At 45.3% G+C, this 18,977-nt stretch overlaps 1 protein-coding gene across 1 annotated transcript in view; it reads left to right on the plus strand.

The window, feature by feature from the left end:
* The window catches only part of lhfpl2a (LHFPL tetraspan subfamily member 2a), a 112,960-nt gene that overhangs the window by 92,804 nt on the left and 1,179 nt on the right, over nucleotides 1–18,977 (plus strand). The window contains exon 3 of the mRNA XM_062057424.1: nucleotides 446–1,081. Within this exon, the coding sequence (XP_061913408.1) occupies nucleotides 661–1,081 (421 nt within the window). The 5' untranslated portion in view covers nucleotides 446–660. The remainder of the gene's footprint in view (nucleotides 1–445; nucleotides 1,082–18,977) is intronic.

Genomic DNA, 18,977 nt, shown 5'->3' on the forward strand with positions numbered 1-18,977 from the left:
TGTGTAATCATTCAGAAATATCAAGCAGTTAAAAACATGTGGAAGGGTGTCTTGCATTTTTCCCATCATGCATTGCAGTGGCTTTAAATGGATGTCATTTTGAATGATGACTTAGTTTTTGTACTACCCACAAAGTTCAGTGAGCAGGTTGTGTTACGTGTGACCTTTTTGTGTTGACTTTCCGTGTGTGGCTGCAATCTGCGGCGTGAGTGGGAAAGTTACTGCGGATTGGGTCGTACAAGTACATGCTGTGCTGTGTTCTCTTCCATGTAGAACTCATGTTCATTGTCCTGATTTACTCACAACCTCCACTAGGGGGCGGCAGATTTGCAGCAATCAACCTGTCAAATATTTACACACACACACACACACACGCACACACACACACACACACACACACACACTGTGTAGACTTTGCCCTGGCCTCATGTGTGTTATCTCCTAGGTGTGTCCGTGTCTGAGGTGAGGCCAGGTGGTCGGCCCAGGGGAAGGCCGCTGTAAAAGGATGTAGACGGCGAGCGTCGGGCGTAAGACGAAGGACGGCGAGCTGCATGCGAGAGGAGGAGGGGAGATAAGAGGAACCCTGGAACAGGAAGTGAGGCGAGAGACGACTTCTTCAGCCGCTGTTGGCGTGAGGAGCGCCAGGGATTCGCCGCCAGCATGTGTCATGTGATCGTCACCTGCCGCTCCATGCTGTGGACTCTGCTGAGCATCGTGGCCGCCTTCGGCGAGCTCATCGCCTTCATGAGCACCGACTGGCTGGTGGGCTACCCGCGCACGCCCGACGCCGTCTTCGGACACCACGGCACCACGGCGGCGGGCGAGGCCTACAGGCCCACGCTGGGCATCTACGGCCGCTGCGTCAAGCTGCCGCACCTGAAGCGCGGCGTGCTGTGCGGGCCGTACGCCGTCCACTTTGGGGAGATCGCCAGCGGGTTCTGGCAGGCCGCCTCCATCTTCCTGGCGGCTGGCATCTTGTTGCTGTGTGCTGTGGCCTTCATCTCTGTCTTCACCATGTGCTTCCAGAGCATCATGAAGAAGAGCATCTTCAACGTCTGCGGCTTGTTGCAAGCCATCGCAGGTAGTAACACACTACATACATACATACTACACACTACATACATACATACATACATACATACATCTGCTGCAAGCCATCGCAGGTAGTAACATACATACATACATACATACATACATACATACATCCATCTGCTGCAAGCCATCGCAGGTAGTAACATACATACATACATACATACATCTGCTGCAAGCCATCGCAGGTAGTAACATACATACATACATACATACATACATCTGCTGCAAGCCATCGCAGGTAGTAACATACATACATACATACATACATACATACATACATACATCTGCTGCAAGCCATCGCAGGTAGTAACATACATACATACATACATACATCTGCTGCAAGCCATCGCAGGTAGTAACATACATACATACATACATACATACATACATACATACATCTGCTGCAAGCCATCGCAGGTAGTAACATACATACATACATACATACATACATACATACATACATCTGCTGCAAGCCATCGCAGGTAGTAACATACATACATACATACATACATCTGCTGCAAGCCATCGCAGGTAGTAACATACATACATACATACATACATACATCTGCTGCAAGCCATCGCAGGTAGTAACATACATACATACATACATACATACATACATACATACATCTGCTGCAAGCCATCGCAGGTAGTAACATACATACATACATACATCCATCTGCTGCAAGCCATCGCAGGTAACACACTACATACATACATACATACATACATACATACATCTGCTGCAAGCCATCGCAGGTAGTAACATACATACATACATACATACATACATACATACATCTGCTGCAAGCCATCGCAGGTAGTAACATACATACATACATACATACATCTGCTGCAAGCCATCGCAGGTAACACACTACATACATACATACATACATACATACATCTGCTGCAAGCCATCGCAGGTAGTAACATACATACATACATACATACATACATCTGCTGCAAGCCATCGCAGGTAGTAACACACTACATACATACATACATACATCCATGTGTTTGTCCATTCATCCGTCCGTCCATCCATCCATTTGTTTGTCCGTCCATCCACGGTCTGTCCGTCCGTCCATCCATCCATTCATCCGTTCGTCCGTCTATCCTTCCGTCCATACGTCTGTCCACCTTCCATCCATTTGTCCATCCATCCACCCGTCCGTCGTCCGTCCGTCCAACTGTCCGTCCAACTGTTCGTCCATCTGCTTGTCCCTCCATCCATCCGTCTGTCCACCTGTACGTCCGTCCACCTTCCATCCATCCGCCCATCCATCCATCCGTCCGTCGTCCATCCATCCGTCCAACTGTCCGTCCGTCCATCCATCCATCCGTCCGTCCATCCATCCACCCGTACGTCCGTCCACCTTCTATCCATCCATATTTCCGTCCTCCATCCGTCCGTCCATCCATCTGTCTGTCCTCCATCCGTCCATCCATACATCCGTCGGTCAGTCCATCCGTCCATCCATCTGTGCGTCCTCCATCCATCCATCTGTCCGTCCATCCATTCATCCGTCCAGTCATCCATTTGTTTGTCCGTCCATCGATCTGTCTGTCCTCCATCCGTCCATCCATACATCCGTCGGTCAGTCCATCCGTCCATCCATCTGTGCGTCCGCCATCCATCCATCTGTCCGTCCATCCATTCATCCGTCCAGCCATCCATTTGTTTGTCCGTCCATCCATGGTCTGTCCGTCCGTCCATCCATTCATCCATTCGTCCGTCTATGCTTCCATCCATCCGTCGATTGTCCATCCACTCATACGTCCGTCCACCTTCCATCCATCTGTCCGCCAGTCCATCCATCCATTCATCCGTCCATCCACCCGTCCGTCCATCCATCATCTGTCCGTCCTCCATACATCCGTCCGTCCATCCATCTGTCTGTTCTCCATCCACACATTTGTCGATCAGTCCATCCATCTGTGCGTCCTCCATCCATCCATTCATCCGTCCAGCCATCCATTTGTTTGTCCATCCATCCATCCATCCATGGTCGGTCAGTCCGTCCATCCATGGCCTGTCAGTCCATCCATCCATTTGTCCGTCCATCCATCCGTCGTCCATCCATTCATCCATTCGTCTGTCTATCCTTCCGTCCATCATCCATCCACCCATACGTCCGTCCACCTTCCATCCATTTGTCCATCCATCCGCCCATCCATCTGTCCGTCCGTCCGTCCAACTGTTCGTCCGTTTGCTTGTCCATCCATCCATCCATCCGTCCAGCCACCCGTCCGTCCATCCATCTGTCCGTCCTCCATCCGTCCGTCCGTCCATCCATACATTCGTCGGTCAGTCCATCTATCTGTGCATCCTCCATCCGTCCGTCCGTCCATCCATCCATTCATCCGTCCAGCCATCCATTTGTTTGTCCGTCCATCCATGGTCTGTCAATCCATTCATCCGTTCGTCCATCTATCCTTCCGTCCATCCGTCCGTCCGTCCGTCCGTCCGTCCACCTTCCATCAATTTGTCCATCCATCCATCCGTCGTCCAACTGTTCGTCCGTCCACCCATCCGTCCATCCATCCCTCCGTCCACCCGTCCATCTGTCCATCCATCCATCTGTGCGTCCTCCATCCATCCATTCGTCCATCCATCCATCCATTTGTTTATCCGTCCATCCATCCATCTATGGTCTGGCCGTCCGTCCATCCATTCATCCATCCGTCCATTGTCCATCCACCCGTACGTCCGTCCACCTTCCATCCATTTGTCCATCCATCCATCTGTCCGTCAGTCGTCCATCCGTCCGTCCAACTGTTCGTCCGTCCACCCGTCTGTCCATCCATCCATCCATCCATCCATCCATCTGTGTGTCTTCCATCCATCCATTCGTCCATCCATTCATCCGTCCATCCATCCATTTGTTTATCCGTCCATCCATCCATTTGTTTATCCGTCCGTCCATCAATCTATGGTCTGTCCGTCCGTCCATCCATTCATCCATCCGTCCGTTGTCCATCCGCCTGTACGTCTGTCCACCTTCCATCCATTTGTCCATCCATCTGTCCATCCGTCGTCCATCCGTCCGTCCAACTGTTCATCCGTCCGTCCGCCCGTCCGTCCATCCATCTGTCCGTCCTCCATCCATACATCCGTCAGTCAGTCCATCCGTCCATCCATCTGTGCGTCCTCCATCCGTCCATCCATCCATCTGTCCATCCATTCATCCGTCCGTCCATCCATTCGTTTGTCTATCTATCCATCCATCCGTTCATCCGTCCATCCATCCGTACCATTAATGCATGAAAAAGTGTAGAGTTAATGCATGTGATGATCGCTATTGGTATCGGCCGATATCAGTCATGGTTGATCAGAATGTGTATCTCCCATGTCTGTAGCTGTAGCCGTGGATAGTTGTTATTTTAAGATGTGTAGCAAAGCCTGTTTGGGGATAAATACTTGTGTGTAATAGTGGAGCCTTTGTTAAGGAACCAAGTGTTGCATTCAGGGATCCTGGGAAATGACGAGTTCAAGGAACATTCTTACTTTTCTGTGTGATCCAGAAAGTCTTTGTCCTTCGTGTGTGTGTGTGTGTGTGTGTGTGTGCGTGGGTGTGCGTGTGTGCGTGCGTGTGTGCGTGCGTGTGTGCGTGTGTGCGTGTGTGTGTGTGTGCGTGTGTGCGTGTGTGTGTGTGTGTGGGTGTGCGTGTGTGTGCGTGTGTGTGTGTGTGTGCGTGGGTGTGCGTGTGTGCGTGTGTGTGCGCGTGCGTGCGTGCGTGCGTGCGTGCGTGGACTATGAAGAGCATAGCTGGTGTATGTCATCAGTGTAGTGGGCGAGCACGTCAGCTGTAGAGCAAAGCAACATGTGGAAAGAATCTATGACCTACTTTTCATTTCCTTCTTCTACGTGACACACACACACACACACACACACACAGTAAACACACAAGTCTTAGAAAGTCACAAGTCCAAGGAAGACACACAAGACACACAAAACAAAAGTCATACTAAAGTCCCACAAAAGACACAAGTCCAAGGAAGACACAAAAAGAAAAGTCACACAAAACACACAAGTCCTAACAGTTAGCATTTCAGCCATTGTACTTTATTCAAAATAGCACATAGCTACATAGCACACACCTACATAGCACACACCTACATAGCACATAGCACACACCTACATAGCACACACCTACATAGCACACACCTACATAGCACACACCTACATAGCACATAGCACACACCTACATAGCACACACCTACATAGCACATAGCACACACCTACATAGCACACACCTACATAGCACACACCTACATAGCACACACCTACATAGCACACACCTACATAGCACATAGATACATAGCACATAGCTACACAGCACATAGCTACATAGCACATAGCTACATAGCCGCACCTACATAGCACACACCTACATAGAACACATCTACATAGAACATAGCTACATAGCACACACCTACATAGCACATAGCTACATAGCACACACCTACATAGCACACAGATACATAGCACACACCTACATAGCACACACTTACATAGCACATACCTACACAGCACATACCTACATAGCACACAGCTACATAGCACACAGCTACATAGCACACAGCTACATAGCACACACTTACACAGCACACACCTACATAGCACACAGCTACATAGCTACATCGCACACACCTACATAGCACATAGCTACATAGCACAAAGCTACATAGCACACACGTACATAGCACACACCTACTTAGCACTTAGCTACATAGCACACACCTACATAGCACACACTTACATAGCACATACCTACATAGCACACACCTACACAGCACATACCTACATAGCACACACCTACATAGCACACAGCTACATAGCACACACCTACATAGCACACACCTACATAGCTACATCGCACACAACTACATAGCACACACCTACATAGCACACACCTACATAGCACATAGCTACATAGCAAATAGCTACATAGCACACACGTACATAGCACACACCTACATAGCTACATAGCACACACCTACATAGCACACACCTACACAGCACATAGCTGCATAGCACACACCTACATAGCACACACCTACGTAGCTACATAGCACACAGCTACATAGCACACACCTACATAGCACATAGCTACATAGCACACACCTACATAGCACACACCTACATAGCACACACTTACATAGCACATACCTACATAGCACACACCTACACAGTACATAGCACATAGCTACATAGCACATAGCACACACCTACATAGCACATAGCTACATAGCACACACCTACATAGGACACACCAACATAGCACACACCTACATAGTACACACTACATAGAACATAGCTACATAGCACACACCTACATAGCACATAGCTACATAGCACACACCTACATATCACACAGCTACATAGCACATAGCTACATAGCACACACCTACATAGCACACACCTACATAGCACATAGCTACATCGCACACAACTACATAGCACACACCTACATAGCACATAGCTACATAGCACACATCTACATAGCTACATAGCACATAGCTACATCGCACACAACTACATAGCACACACCTACATAGCACATAGCTACATAGCACACACCTACATAGCACATTGCTACATAGCTACATAGCACACACCTACATAGCACATAGCTACATAGCACACACCTACATAGCACACACCTACATAGCTACATAGCACATAGCTACATAGCACACACCTACATAGCACACACCTACATAGCACACACCTACATAGCACATAGCTACATAGCACATAGCACACACCTACATAGCACATAGCTACATAGCACACACCTACATAGCTACATATCACACACCTACATAGCACACACCTACATAGCACACACTTACATAGCACATACCTACATAGCACACACCTACACAGCACATAGCTACATAGCACATAGCTACATAGCACACACCTACATAGCACATAGCACACACCTACATAGCACATAGCACATACCTACATAGCACATAGCTACATAGCACACAGCTACATAGCACACACCTACATAACACATAGCTACATAGCACACACCTACATAGCACACACTTACATAGCACATACCTACATAGCACACACCTGCACAGCACATAGCACACACCTACATAGCACACAGCTACATAGCACACACCTACATAACACACACTTACATAGGACACACCTACATAGCACACACTTACATAGCACATACCTACATAGCACACACCTACACAGCACATAGCTACATAGCACATAGCACACACCTACATAGCACACACCTACATAGCACATAGCTACATAGCACATAGCTACATAGCACACACCAACATAGCACACATCTACATAGGCAATAGCTACATAGCACACACCTACATAGCACACACCTACATAGCACACACCTACATAGCACACACCTACACAGCACATAGCTACATAGCACATAGCACACACCTACACAGCACACACCTACATAGCACATAGCTACATAGCACACACCTACATAGAACATAGCTACATAGCACACACTTACATAGCTACATAGCACATAGCTACATAGCACACACCTACATATCACACAGCTACATATCACACAGCTACATAGCACACACCTACATAGCACACACCTACATAGAACACATCTACATAGAACATAGCTACATAGCACACACTTACATAGCTACATAGCACATAGCTACATAGCACACACCTACATATCACACAGCTACATATCACACAGCTACATAGCACACACCTACATAGCACACAGCTACATAGCACACACCTACATAGCACACACCTACATAGCTACATCACACACAACTACATAGCACACACCTACATAGCACATAGCTACATAGCACACACCTACATAGCACATAGCTACATAGCACATAGCTACATAGCACACACGTACATAGCACACACCTACATAGCTACATAGCACACACCTACATAGCACACACCTACACAGCACATAGCTGCATAGCACACACCTACATAGCACACACCTACGTAGCTACATAGCACACAGCTACATAGCACACACCTACATAGCACATAGCTACATAGCACACACCTACATAGCACACACCTACATAGCACACACTTACATAGCACATGCCTACATAGCACACACCTACACAGTACATAGCACATAGCTACATAGCACATAGCACACACCTACATAGCACATAGCTACATAGCACACACCTACATAGGACACACCAACATAGCACACACCTACATAGTACAGACTACATAGAACATAGCTACATAGCACACACCTACATAGCACATAGCTACATAGCACACACCTACATATCACACAGCTACATAGCACATAGCTACATAGCACACACCTACATAGCACACACCTACATAGCACATAGCTACATCGCACACAACTACATAGCACACACCTACATAGCACATAGCTACATAGCACACATCTACATAGCTACATAGCACATAGCTACATCGCACACAACTACATAGCACACACCTACATAGCTACATAGCACACACCTACATAGCACATTGCTACATAGCTACATAGCACACACCTACATAGCACATAGCTACATAGCACACACCTACATAGCACACACCTACATAGCTACATAGCACATAGCTACATAGCACACACCTACATAGCACACACCTACATAGCACACACCTACATAGCACATAGCTACATAGCACATAGCACACACCTACATAGCACATAGCTACATAGCACACACCTACATAGCTACATATCACACACCTACATAGCACACACCTACATAGCACACACTTACATAGCACATACCTACATAGCACACACCTACACAGCACATAGCTACATAGCACATAGCTACATAGCACACACCTACATAGCACATAGCACACACCTACATAGCACATAGCACACACCTACATAGCACATAGCTACATAGCACACAGCTACATAGCACACACCTACATAACACATAGCTACATAGCACACACCTACATAGCACACACTTACATAGCACATACCTACATAGCACACACCTGCACAGCACATAGCACACACCTACATAGCACACAGCTACATAGCACACACCTACATAACACACACTTACATAGGACACACCTACATAGCACACACTTACATAGCACATACCTACATAGCACACACCTACACAGCACATAGCTACATAGCACATAGCACACACCTACATAGCACACACCTACATAGCACATAGCTACATAGCACACACCAACATAGCACACACCAACATAGCACACATCTACATAGGCAATAGCTACATAGCACACACCTACATAGCACATAGCTACATAGCACACACCTACATAGCACACACCTACATAGCACACACCTACACAGCACATAGCTACATAGCACATAGCACACACCTACACAGCACACACCTACATAGCACATAGCTACATAGCACACACCTACATAGAACATAGCTACATAGCACACACTTACATAGCTACATAGCACATAGCTACATAGCACACACCTACATATCACACAGCTACATATCACACAGCTACATAGCACACACCTACATAGCACACACCTACATAGAACACATCTACATAGAACATAGCTACATAGCACACACTTACATAGCTACATAGCACATAGCTACATAGCACACACCTACATATCACACAGCTACATATCACACAGCTACATAGCACACACCTACATAGCACACAGCTACATAGCACACACCTACATAGCACACACCTACATAGCTACATCACACACAACTACATAGCACACACCTACATAGCACATAGCTACATAGCACACACCTACATAGCACATAGCTACATAGCACATAGCTACATAGCACACACGTACATAGCACACACCTACATAGCTACATAGCACACACCTACATAGCACACACCTACACAGCACATAGCTGCATAGCACACACCTACATAGCACACACCTACGTAGCTACATAGCACACAGCTACATAGCACACACCTACATAGCACATAGCTACATAGCACACACCTACATAGCACACACCTACATAGCACACACTTACATAGCACATACCTACATAGCACACACCTACACAGTACATAGCACATAGCTACATAGCACATAGCACACACCTACATAGCACATAGCTACATAGCACACACCTACATAGGACACACCAACATAGCACACACCTACATAGTACACACTACATAGAACATAGCTACATAGCACACACCTACATAGCACATAGCTACATAGCACACACCTACATATCACACAGCTACATAGCACATAGCTACATAGCACACACCTACATAGCACACACCTACATAACACATAGCTACATCGCACACAACTACATAGCACACACCTACATAGCACATAGCTACATAGCACACATCTACATAGCTACATAGCACATAGCTACATCGCACACAACTACATAGCACACACCTACATAGCACATAGCTACATAGCACACACCTACATAGCACATTGCTACATAGCTACATAGCACACACCTACATAGCACATAGCTACATAGCACACACCTACATAGCACACACCTACATAGCTACATAGCACATAGCTACATAGCACACACCTACATAGCACACACCTACATAGCACACACCTACATAGCACATAGCTACATAGCACATAGCACACACCTACATAGCACATAGCTACATAGCACACACCTACATAGCTACATATCACACACCTACATAGCACACACCTACATAGCACACACTTACATAGCATATACCTACATAGCACACACCTACACAGCACATAGCTACATAGCACATAGCTACATAGCACACACCTACATAGCACATAGCTACATAGCACATAGCACACACCTACATAGCACATAGCACACACCTACATAGCACATAGCTACATAGCACACAGCTACATAGCACACACCTACATAACACATAGCTACATAGCACACACCTACATAGCACACACTTACATAGCACATACCTACATAGCACACACCTGCACAGCACATAGCACACACCTACATAGCACACAGCTACATAGCACACACCTACATAACACACACTTACATAGGACACACCTACATAGCACACACTTACATAGCACATACCTACATAGCACACACCTACACAGCACATAGCTACATAGCACATAGCACACACCTACATAGCACACACCTACATAGCACATAGCTACATCGCACACAACTACATAGCACACACCTACATAGCACATAGCTACATAGCACACATCTACATAGCTACATAGCACATAGCTACATCGCACACAACTACATAGCACACACCTACATAGCACATAGCACACACCTACATAGCACATTGCTACATAGCTACATAGCACACACCTACATAGCACATAGCTACATAGCACACACCTACATAGCACACACCTACATAGCTACATAGCACATAGCTACATAGCACACACCTACATAGCACACACCTACATAGCACACACCTACATAGCACATAGCTACATAGCACATAGCACACACCTACATAGCACATAGCTACATAGCACACACCTACATAGCTACATATCACACACCTACATAGCACACACCTACATAGCACACACTTACATAGCACATACCTACATAGCACACACCTACACAGCACATAGCTACATAGCACATAGCTACATAGCACACACCTACATAGCACATAGCTACATAGCACATAGCACACACCTACATAGCACATAGCACACACCTACATAGCACATAGCTACATAGCACACAGCTACATAGCACACACCTACATAACACATAGCTACATAGCACACACCTACATAGCACACACTTACATAGCACATACCTACATAGCACACACCTGCACAGCACATAGCACACACCTACATAGCACACAGCTACATAGCACACACCTACATAACACACACTTACATAGGACACACCTACATAGCACACACTTACATAGCACATACCTACATAGCACACACCTACACAGCACATAGCTACATAGCACATAGCACACACCTACATAGCACACACCTACATAGCACATAGCTACATAGCACACACCAACATAGCACACACCAACATAGCACACATCTACATAGGCAATAGCTACATAGCACACACCTACATAGCACATAGCTACATAGCACACACCTACATAGCACACACCTACACAGCACATAGCTACATAGCACATAGCACACACCTACACAGCACACACCTACATAGGACATAGCTACATAGCACACACCTACATAGGACATAGCTACATAGCACACACTTACATAGCTACATAGCACATAGCTACATAGCACACACCTACATATCACACAGCTACATATCACACAGCTACATAGCACACACCTACATAGCACACACCTACATAGAACACATCTACATAGAACATAGCTACATAGCACACACTTACATAGCTACATAGCACATAGCTACATAGCACACACCTACATATCACACAGCTACATAGCACACACCTACATAGCACACAGCTACATAGCACACACCTACATAGCACACACCTACATAGCTACATCGCACACAACTACATAGCACACACCTACATAGCACATAGCTACATAGCACACACCTACATAGCAAATAGCTACATCGTACACAACTACATAGCACACACCTACATAGCACATAGCTACATAGCACACACCTACATAGCACATTGCTACATAGCTACATAGCACACACCTACATAGCACATAGCTACATAGCACACACCTACATAGCTACATAGCTACATAGCACACACCTACATAGCACACACCTACACAGCACATAGCTACATAGCACATAGCTACATAGCACATAGCTCCATAGCACACACCTACATAGCACACACCTACATAGCACATAGCTACATATCACATAGCACACACCTACATAGCACACAGCTACATAGCACACACCTACATAGCACATAGCTACATAGCACACACCTACATAGCACACACCTACATAGCACACACTTACATAGCACATACCTACATAGCACACACCTACACAGCACATAGCTACATAGCACATAGCTACATAGCACACACCTACATAGCACACACCTACATAGCACATAGCTACATAGCACATAGCTACATAGCACATAGCTACATAGCACATAGCACACACCTACATAGCTACATAGCACACACTTACATAGCACACAGCTACATAGCACACACTTACATAGCACATACCTACATAGCACACACCTACACAGCACATAGCTACATAGCACATAGCACACACCTACATAGCACACACCTACATAGCACACAGCTACATAGCACACACCTACATAGCACACACCAACATAGCACACATCTGCATAGAACACAACTACATAGTACATAGCTACATAGCACACACTTACATAGAACACACCTACATAGCACATAGCTACATAGCACACACCTACATAGCACACACCTACATAGCACACAGCTACATAGCACACAGCTACATAGCACACACCTACATAGCACACACCTACACAGCACATAGCTACATAGCACATAGCTACATAGCACACACATAGCACACACCTACATAGCACACACCTACATAGCACACACCTACACAGCACATAGCTACATAGCACATAGCTACATATCACACACCTACATAGCACACACCTACATAGCACATAGCTACATAGCACACATCTACATAGCTACATAGCACATAGCTACATCGCACACAACTACATAGCACACACCTACATAGCACATAGCTACATAGCACACACCTACATAGCACATTGCTACATAGCTACATAGCACACACCTACATAGCACATAGCTACATAGCACACACCTACATAGCACACACCTACATAGCTACATAGCACATAGCTACATAGCACACACCTACATAGCACACACCTACATAGCACACACCTACATAGCACATAGCTACATAGCACATAGCACACACCTACATAGCACATAGCTACATAGCACACACCTACATAGCTACATATCACACACCTACATAGCACACACCTACATAGCACACACTTACATAGCACATACCTACATAGCACACACCTACACAGCACATAGCTACATAGCACATAGCTACATAGCACACACCTACATAGCACATAGCTACATAGCACATAGCACACACCTACATAGCACATAGCACACACCTACATAGCACATAGCTACATAGCACACAGCTACATAGCACACACCTACATAACACATAGCTACATAGCACACACCTACATAGCACACACTTACATAGCACATACCTACATAGCACACACCTGCACAGCACATAGCACACACCTACATAGCACACAGCTACATAGCACACACCTACATAACACACACTTACATAGGACACACCTACATAGCACACACTTACATAGCACATACCTACATAGCACACACCTACACAGCACATAGCTACATAGCACATAGCACACACCTACATAGCACACACCTACATAGCACATAGCTACATCGCACACAACTACATAGCACACACCTACATAGCACATAGCTACATAGCACACATCTACATAGCTACATAGCACATAGCTACATCGCACACAACTACATAGCACACACCTACATAGCACATAGCTACATAGCACACACCTACATAGCACATTGCTACATAGCTACATAGCACACACCTACATAGCACATAGCTACATAGCACACACCTACATAGCACACACCTACATAGCTACATAGCACATAGCTACATAGCACACACCTACATAGCACACACCTACATAGCACACACCTACATAGCACATAGCTACATAGCACATAGCACACACCTACATAGCACATAGCTACATAGCACACACCTACATAGCTACATATCACACACCTACATAGCACACACCTACATAGCACACACTTACATAGCACATACCTACATAGCACACACCTACACAGCACATAGCTACATAGCACATAGCTACATAGCACACACCTACATAGCACATAGCTACATAGCACATAGCACACACCTACATAGCACATAGCACACACCTACATAGCACATAGCTACATAGCACACAGCTACATAGCACACACCTACATAACACATAGCTACATAGCACACACCTACATAGCACACACTTACATAGCACATACCTACATAGCACACACCTGCACAGCACATAGCACACACCTACATAGCACACAGCTACATAGCACACACCTACATAACACACACTTACATAGGACACACCTACATAGCACACACTTACATAGCACATACCTACATAGCACACACCTACACAGCACATAGCTACATAGCACATAGCACACACCTACATAGCACACACCTACATAGCACATAGCTACATAGCACACACCAACATAGCACACACCAACATAGCACACATCTACATAGGCAATAGCTACATAGCACACACCTACATAGCACATAGCTACATAGCACACACCTACATAGCACACACCTACACAGCACATAGCTACATAGCACATAGCACACACCTACACAGCACACACCTACATAGGACATAGCTACATAGCACACACCTACATAGAACATAGCTACATAGCACACACTTACATAGCTACATAGCACATAGCTACATAGCACACACCTACATATCACACAGCTACATATCACACAGCTACATAGCACACACCTACATAGCACACACCTACATAGAACACATCTACATAGAACATAGCTACATAGCACACACTTACATAGCTACATAGCACATAGCTACATAGCACACACCTACATATCACACAGCTACATAGCACACACCTACATAGCACACAGCTACATAGCACACACCTACATAGCACACACCTACATAGCTACATCGCACACAACTACATAGCACACACCTACATAGCACATAGCTACATAGCACACACCTACATAGCAAATAGCTACATCGTACACAACTACATAGCACACACCTACATAGCACATAGCTACATAGCACACACCTACATAGCACATTGCTACATAGCTACATAGCACACACCTACATAGCACATAGCTACATAGCACACACCTACATAGCTACATAGCTACATAGCACACACCTACATAGCACACACCTACACAGCACATAGCTACATAGCACATAGCTACATAGCACATAGCTCCATAGCACACACCTACATAGCACACACCTACATAGCACATAGCTACATATCACATAGCACACACCTACATAGCACACAGCTACATAGCACACACCTACATAGCACATAGCTACATAGCACACACCTACATAGCACACACCTACATAGCACACACTTACATAGCACATACCTACATAGCACACACCTACACAGCACATAGCTACATAGCACATAGCTACATAGCACACACCTACATAGCACACACCTACATAGCACATAGCTACATAGCACATAGCTACATAGCACATAGCACACACCTACATAGCTACATAGCACACACTTACATAGCACATAGCTACATAGCACACACCTACATAGCACACACTTACATAGCACATACCTACATAGCACACACCTACACAGCACATAGCTACATAGCACATAGCACACACCTACATAGCACACACCTACATAGCACACAGCTACATAGCACACACCTACATAGCACACACCAACATAGCACACACCTGCATAGAACACAACTACATAGTACATAGCTACATAGCACACACTTACATAGCACACACTTACATAGCACATAGCTACATAGCACACACCTACATAGCACACACCTACATAGCACACAGCTACATAGCACACAGCTACATAGCACACACCTACATAGCACACACCTACACAGCACATAGCTACATAGCACATAGCTACATAGCACACACATAGCACACACCTACATAGCACACACCTACATAGCACACACCTACACAGCACATAGCTACATAGCACATAGCTACATATCACACACCTACATAGCACACACCTACATAGCACATAGCTACATAGCACATAGCACACACCTACATAGCTACATAGAACACACCTACATAGCACATAGCTACATAGCACACACTTACATAGCACATACCTACATAGCACACACCTACACAGCACATAGCTACATAGCACATAGCACACACCTACATAGCACACACCAACATAGCACACACCTACATAGAACACATCTACAAAGAACATAGCTACATAGCACACACCTACATAGCACACACCTACATAGCACATAGCACACACCTACATAGCACATAGCTACATAGCACATAGCACACACCTACATAGCTACATAGCACACACCTACACAGCACATAGCTACATAGCACATAGCACACACCTACATATCACACCTACATAGCACACACCAACATAGCACACACCTACATAGAACACATCTACATAGAACATAGCTACATAACACACACCTACATAGCACACACCTACATAGCACATAGCTACATAGCACACACCTACATAGCACACACCTACATAGCACACAGCTACATAGCACACACCTACATAGCACATAGCTACATGCTACATAGCACATAGCTACATAGCACACACCTCAATAGCACATAGCTACATAGCACACACCTCAATAGCACATAGCTACATAGCACATAGCTAAATAGCACATAGCACACACCTACATAGCACATAGCTACATAGCACACACCTACATAGCACATAGCTACATAGCACACCTACATAGCACATAGCTACATGCTACATAGCACATAGCTACATAGCACATAACTACATAGCACATAGCTACATAGCACACACCTAAATAGCACATAGCTACATAGCTACATAGCACACACCTAAATAGCACATAGCTACATAGCACACACCTACATAGCACACACCTACATAGCACGTAGCTACATAGCACACACCTACATAGCACACACCTACACAGCACATAGCTACATAGCACACACCTACACAGCACATAGCTACATAGCACACACCTACATAGCACACACCTACATAGCACACACCTACATAGCTACATAGCACACACCTACATAGTACACACCTACATAGCACATAGATACATAGCACACACCTACATAGCACATAGCTACATAGCACACACCTACATAGCACATAGCTACATAGCACACACCTACATAGCACACACCTACACAGCACATAGCACACACCTACATAGCACACACCTACACAGCACATAGCACACACCTACATAGCATATAGCTACATAGCACATAGCTACATAGCACACACCTACATAGCATACACCTACATAGCACATAGCTACATAGCACACAGCTATAGCACACACCTACACAGCACATAGCTACATAGCACACACATACATAGAACATAGCTACATAGCACACCTACATAGCTACATAGCACATAGCTACATAACACATAGCTACATAGCACATAGCACACACCTAAATAGCACATAGCTACATAGCACATAGCTACATAACACATAGCTACATGCTACATAGCACACACCTACATAGCACATAGCTACATAACACACACCTACATAGCACACAGCTATAGCACACACCTACATAGCACACACCTACATAGAACATAGTTACATAGCACACACCTACATAGTACATAGCTACATAGCACACACCTACATAGCACATAGCTACATAGCACACACCTACATAGCACACAGCTATAGCACACACCTACATAGCACACACCTACATAGCACACACCTACATAGTACATAGCTACATAGCACATAGCTACATAACACATAGCTACATGCTACATAGCACACACCTAAATAGCACATAGCTACATAGCACATAGCTACATAACACATAGCTACATGCTACATAGCACACACCTACATAGCACATAGCTACATAACACACACCTACATAG

Source organism: Entelurus aequoreus, linkage group LG08 (assembly GCF_033978785.1).
Source record: "Entelurus aequoreus isolate RoL-2023_Sb linkage group LG08, RoL_Eaeq_v1.1, whole genome shotgun sequence".
Lineage (NCBI taxonomy): Eukaryota > Metazoa > Chordata > Actinopteri > Syngnathiformes > Syngnathidae > Entelurus > Entelurus aequoreus.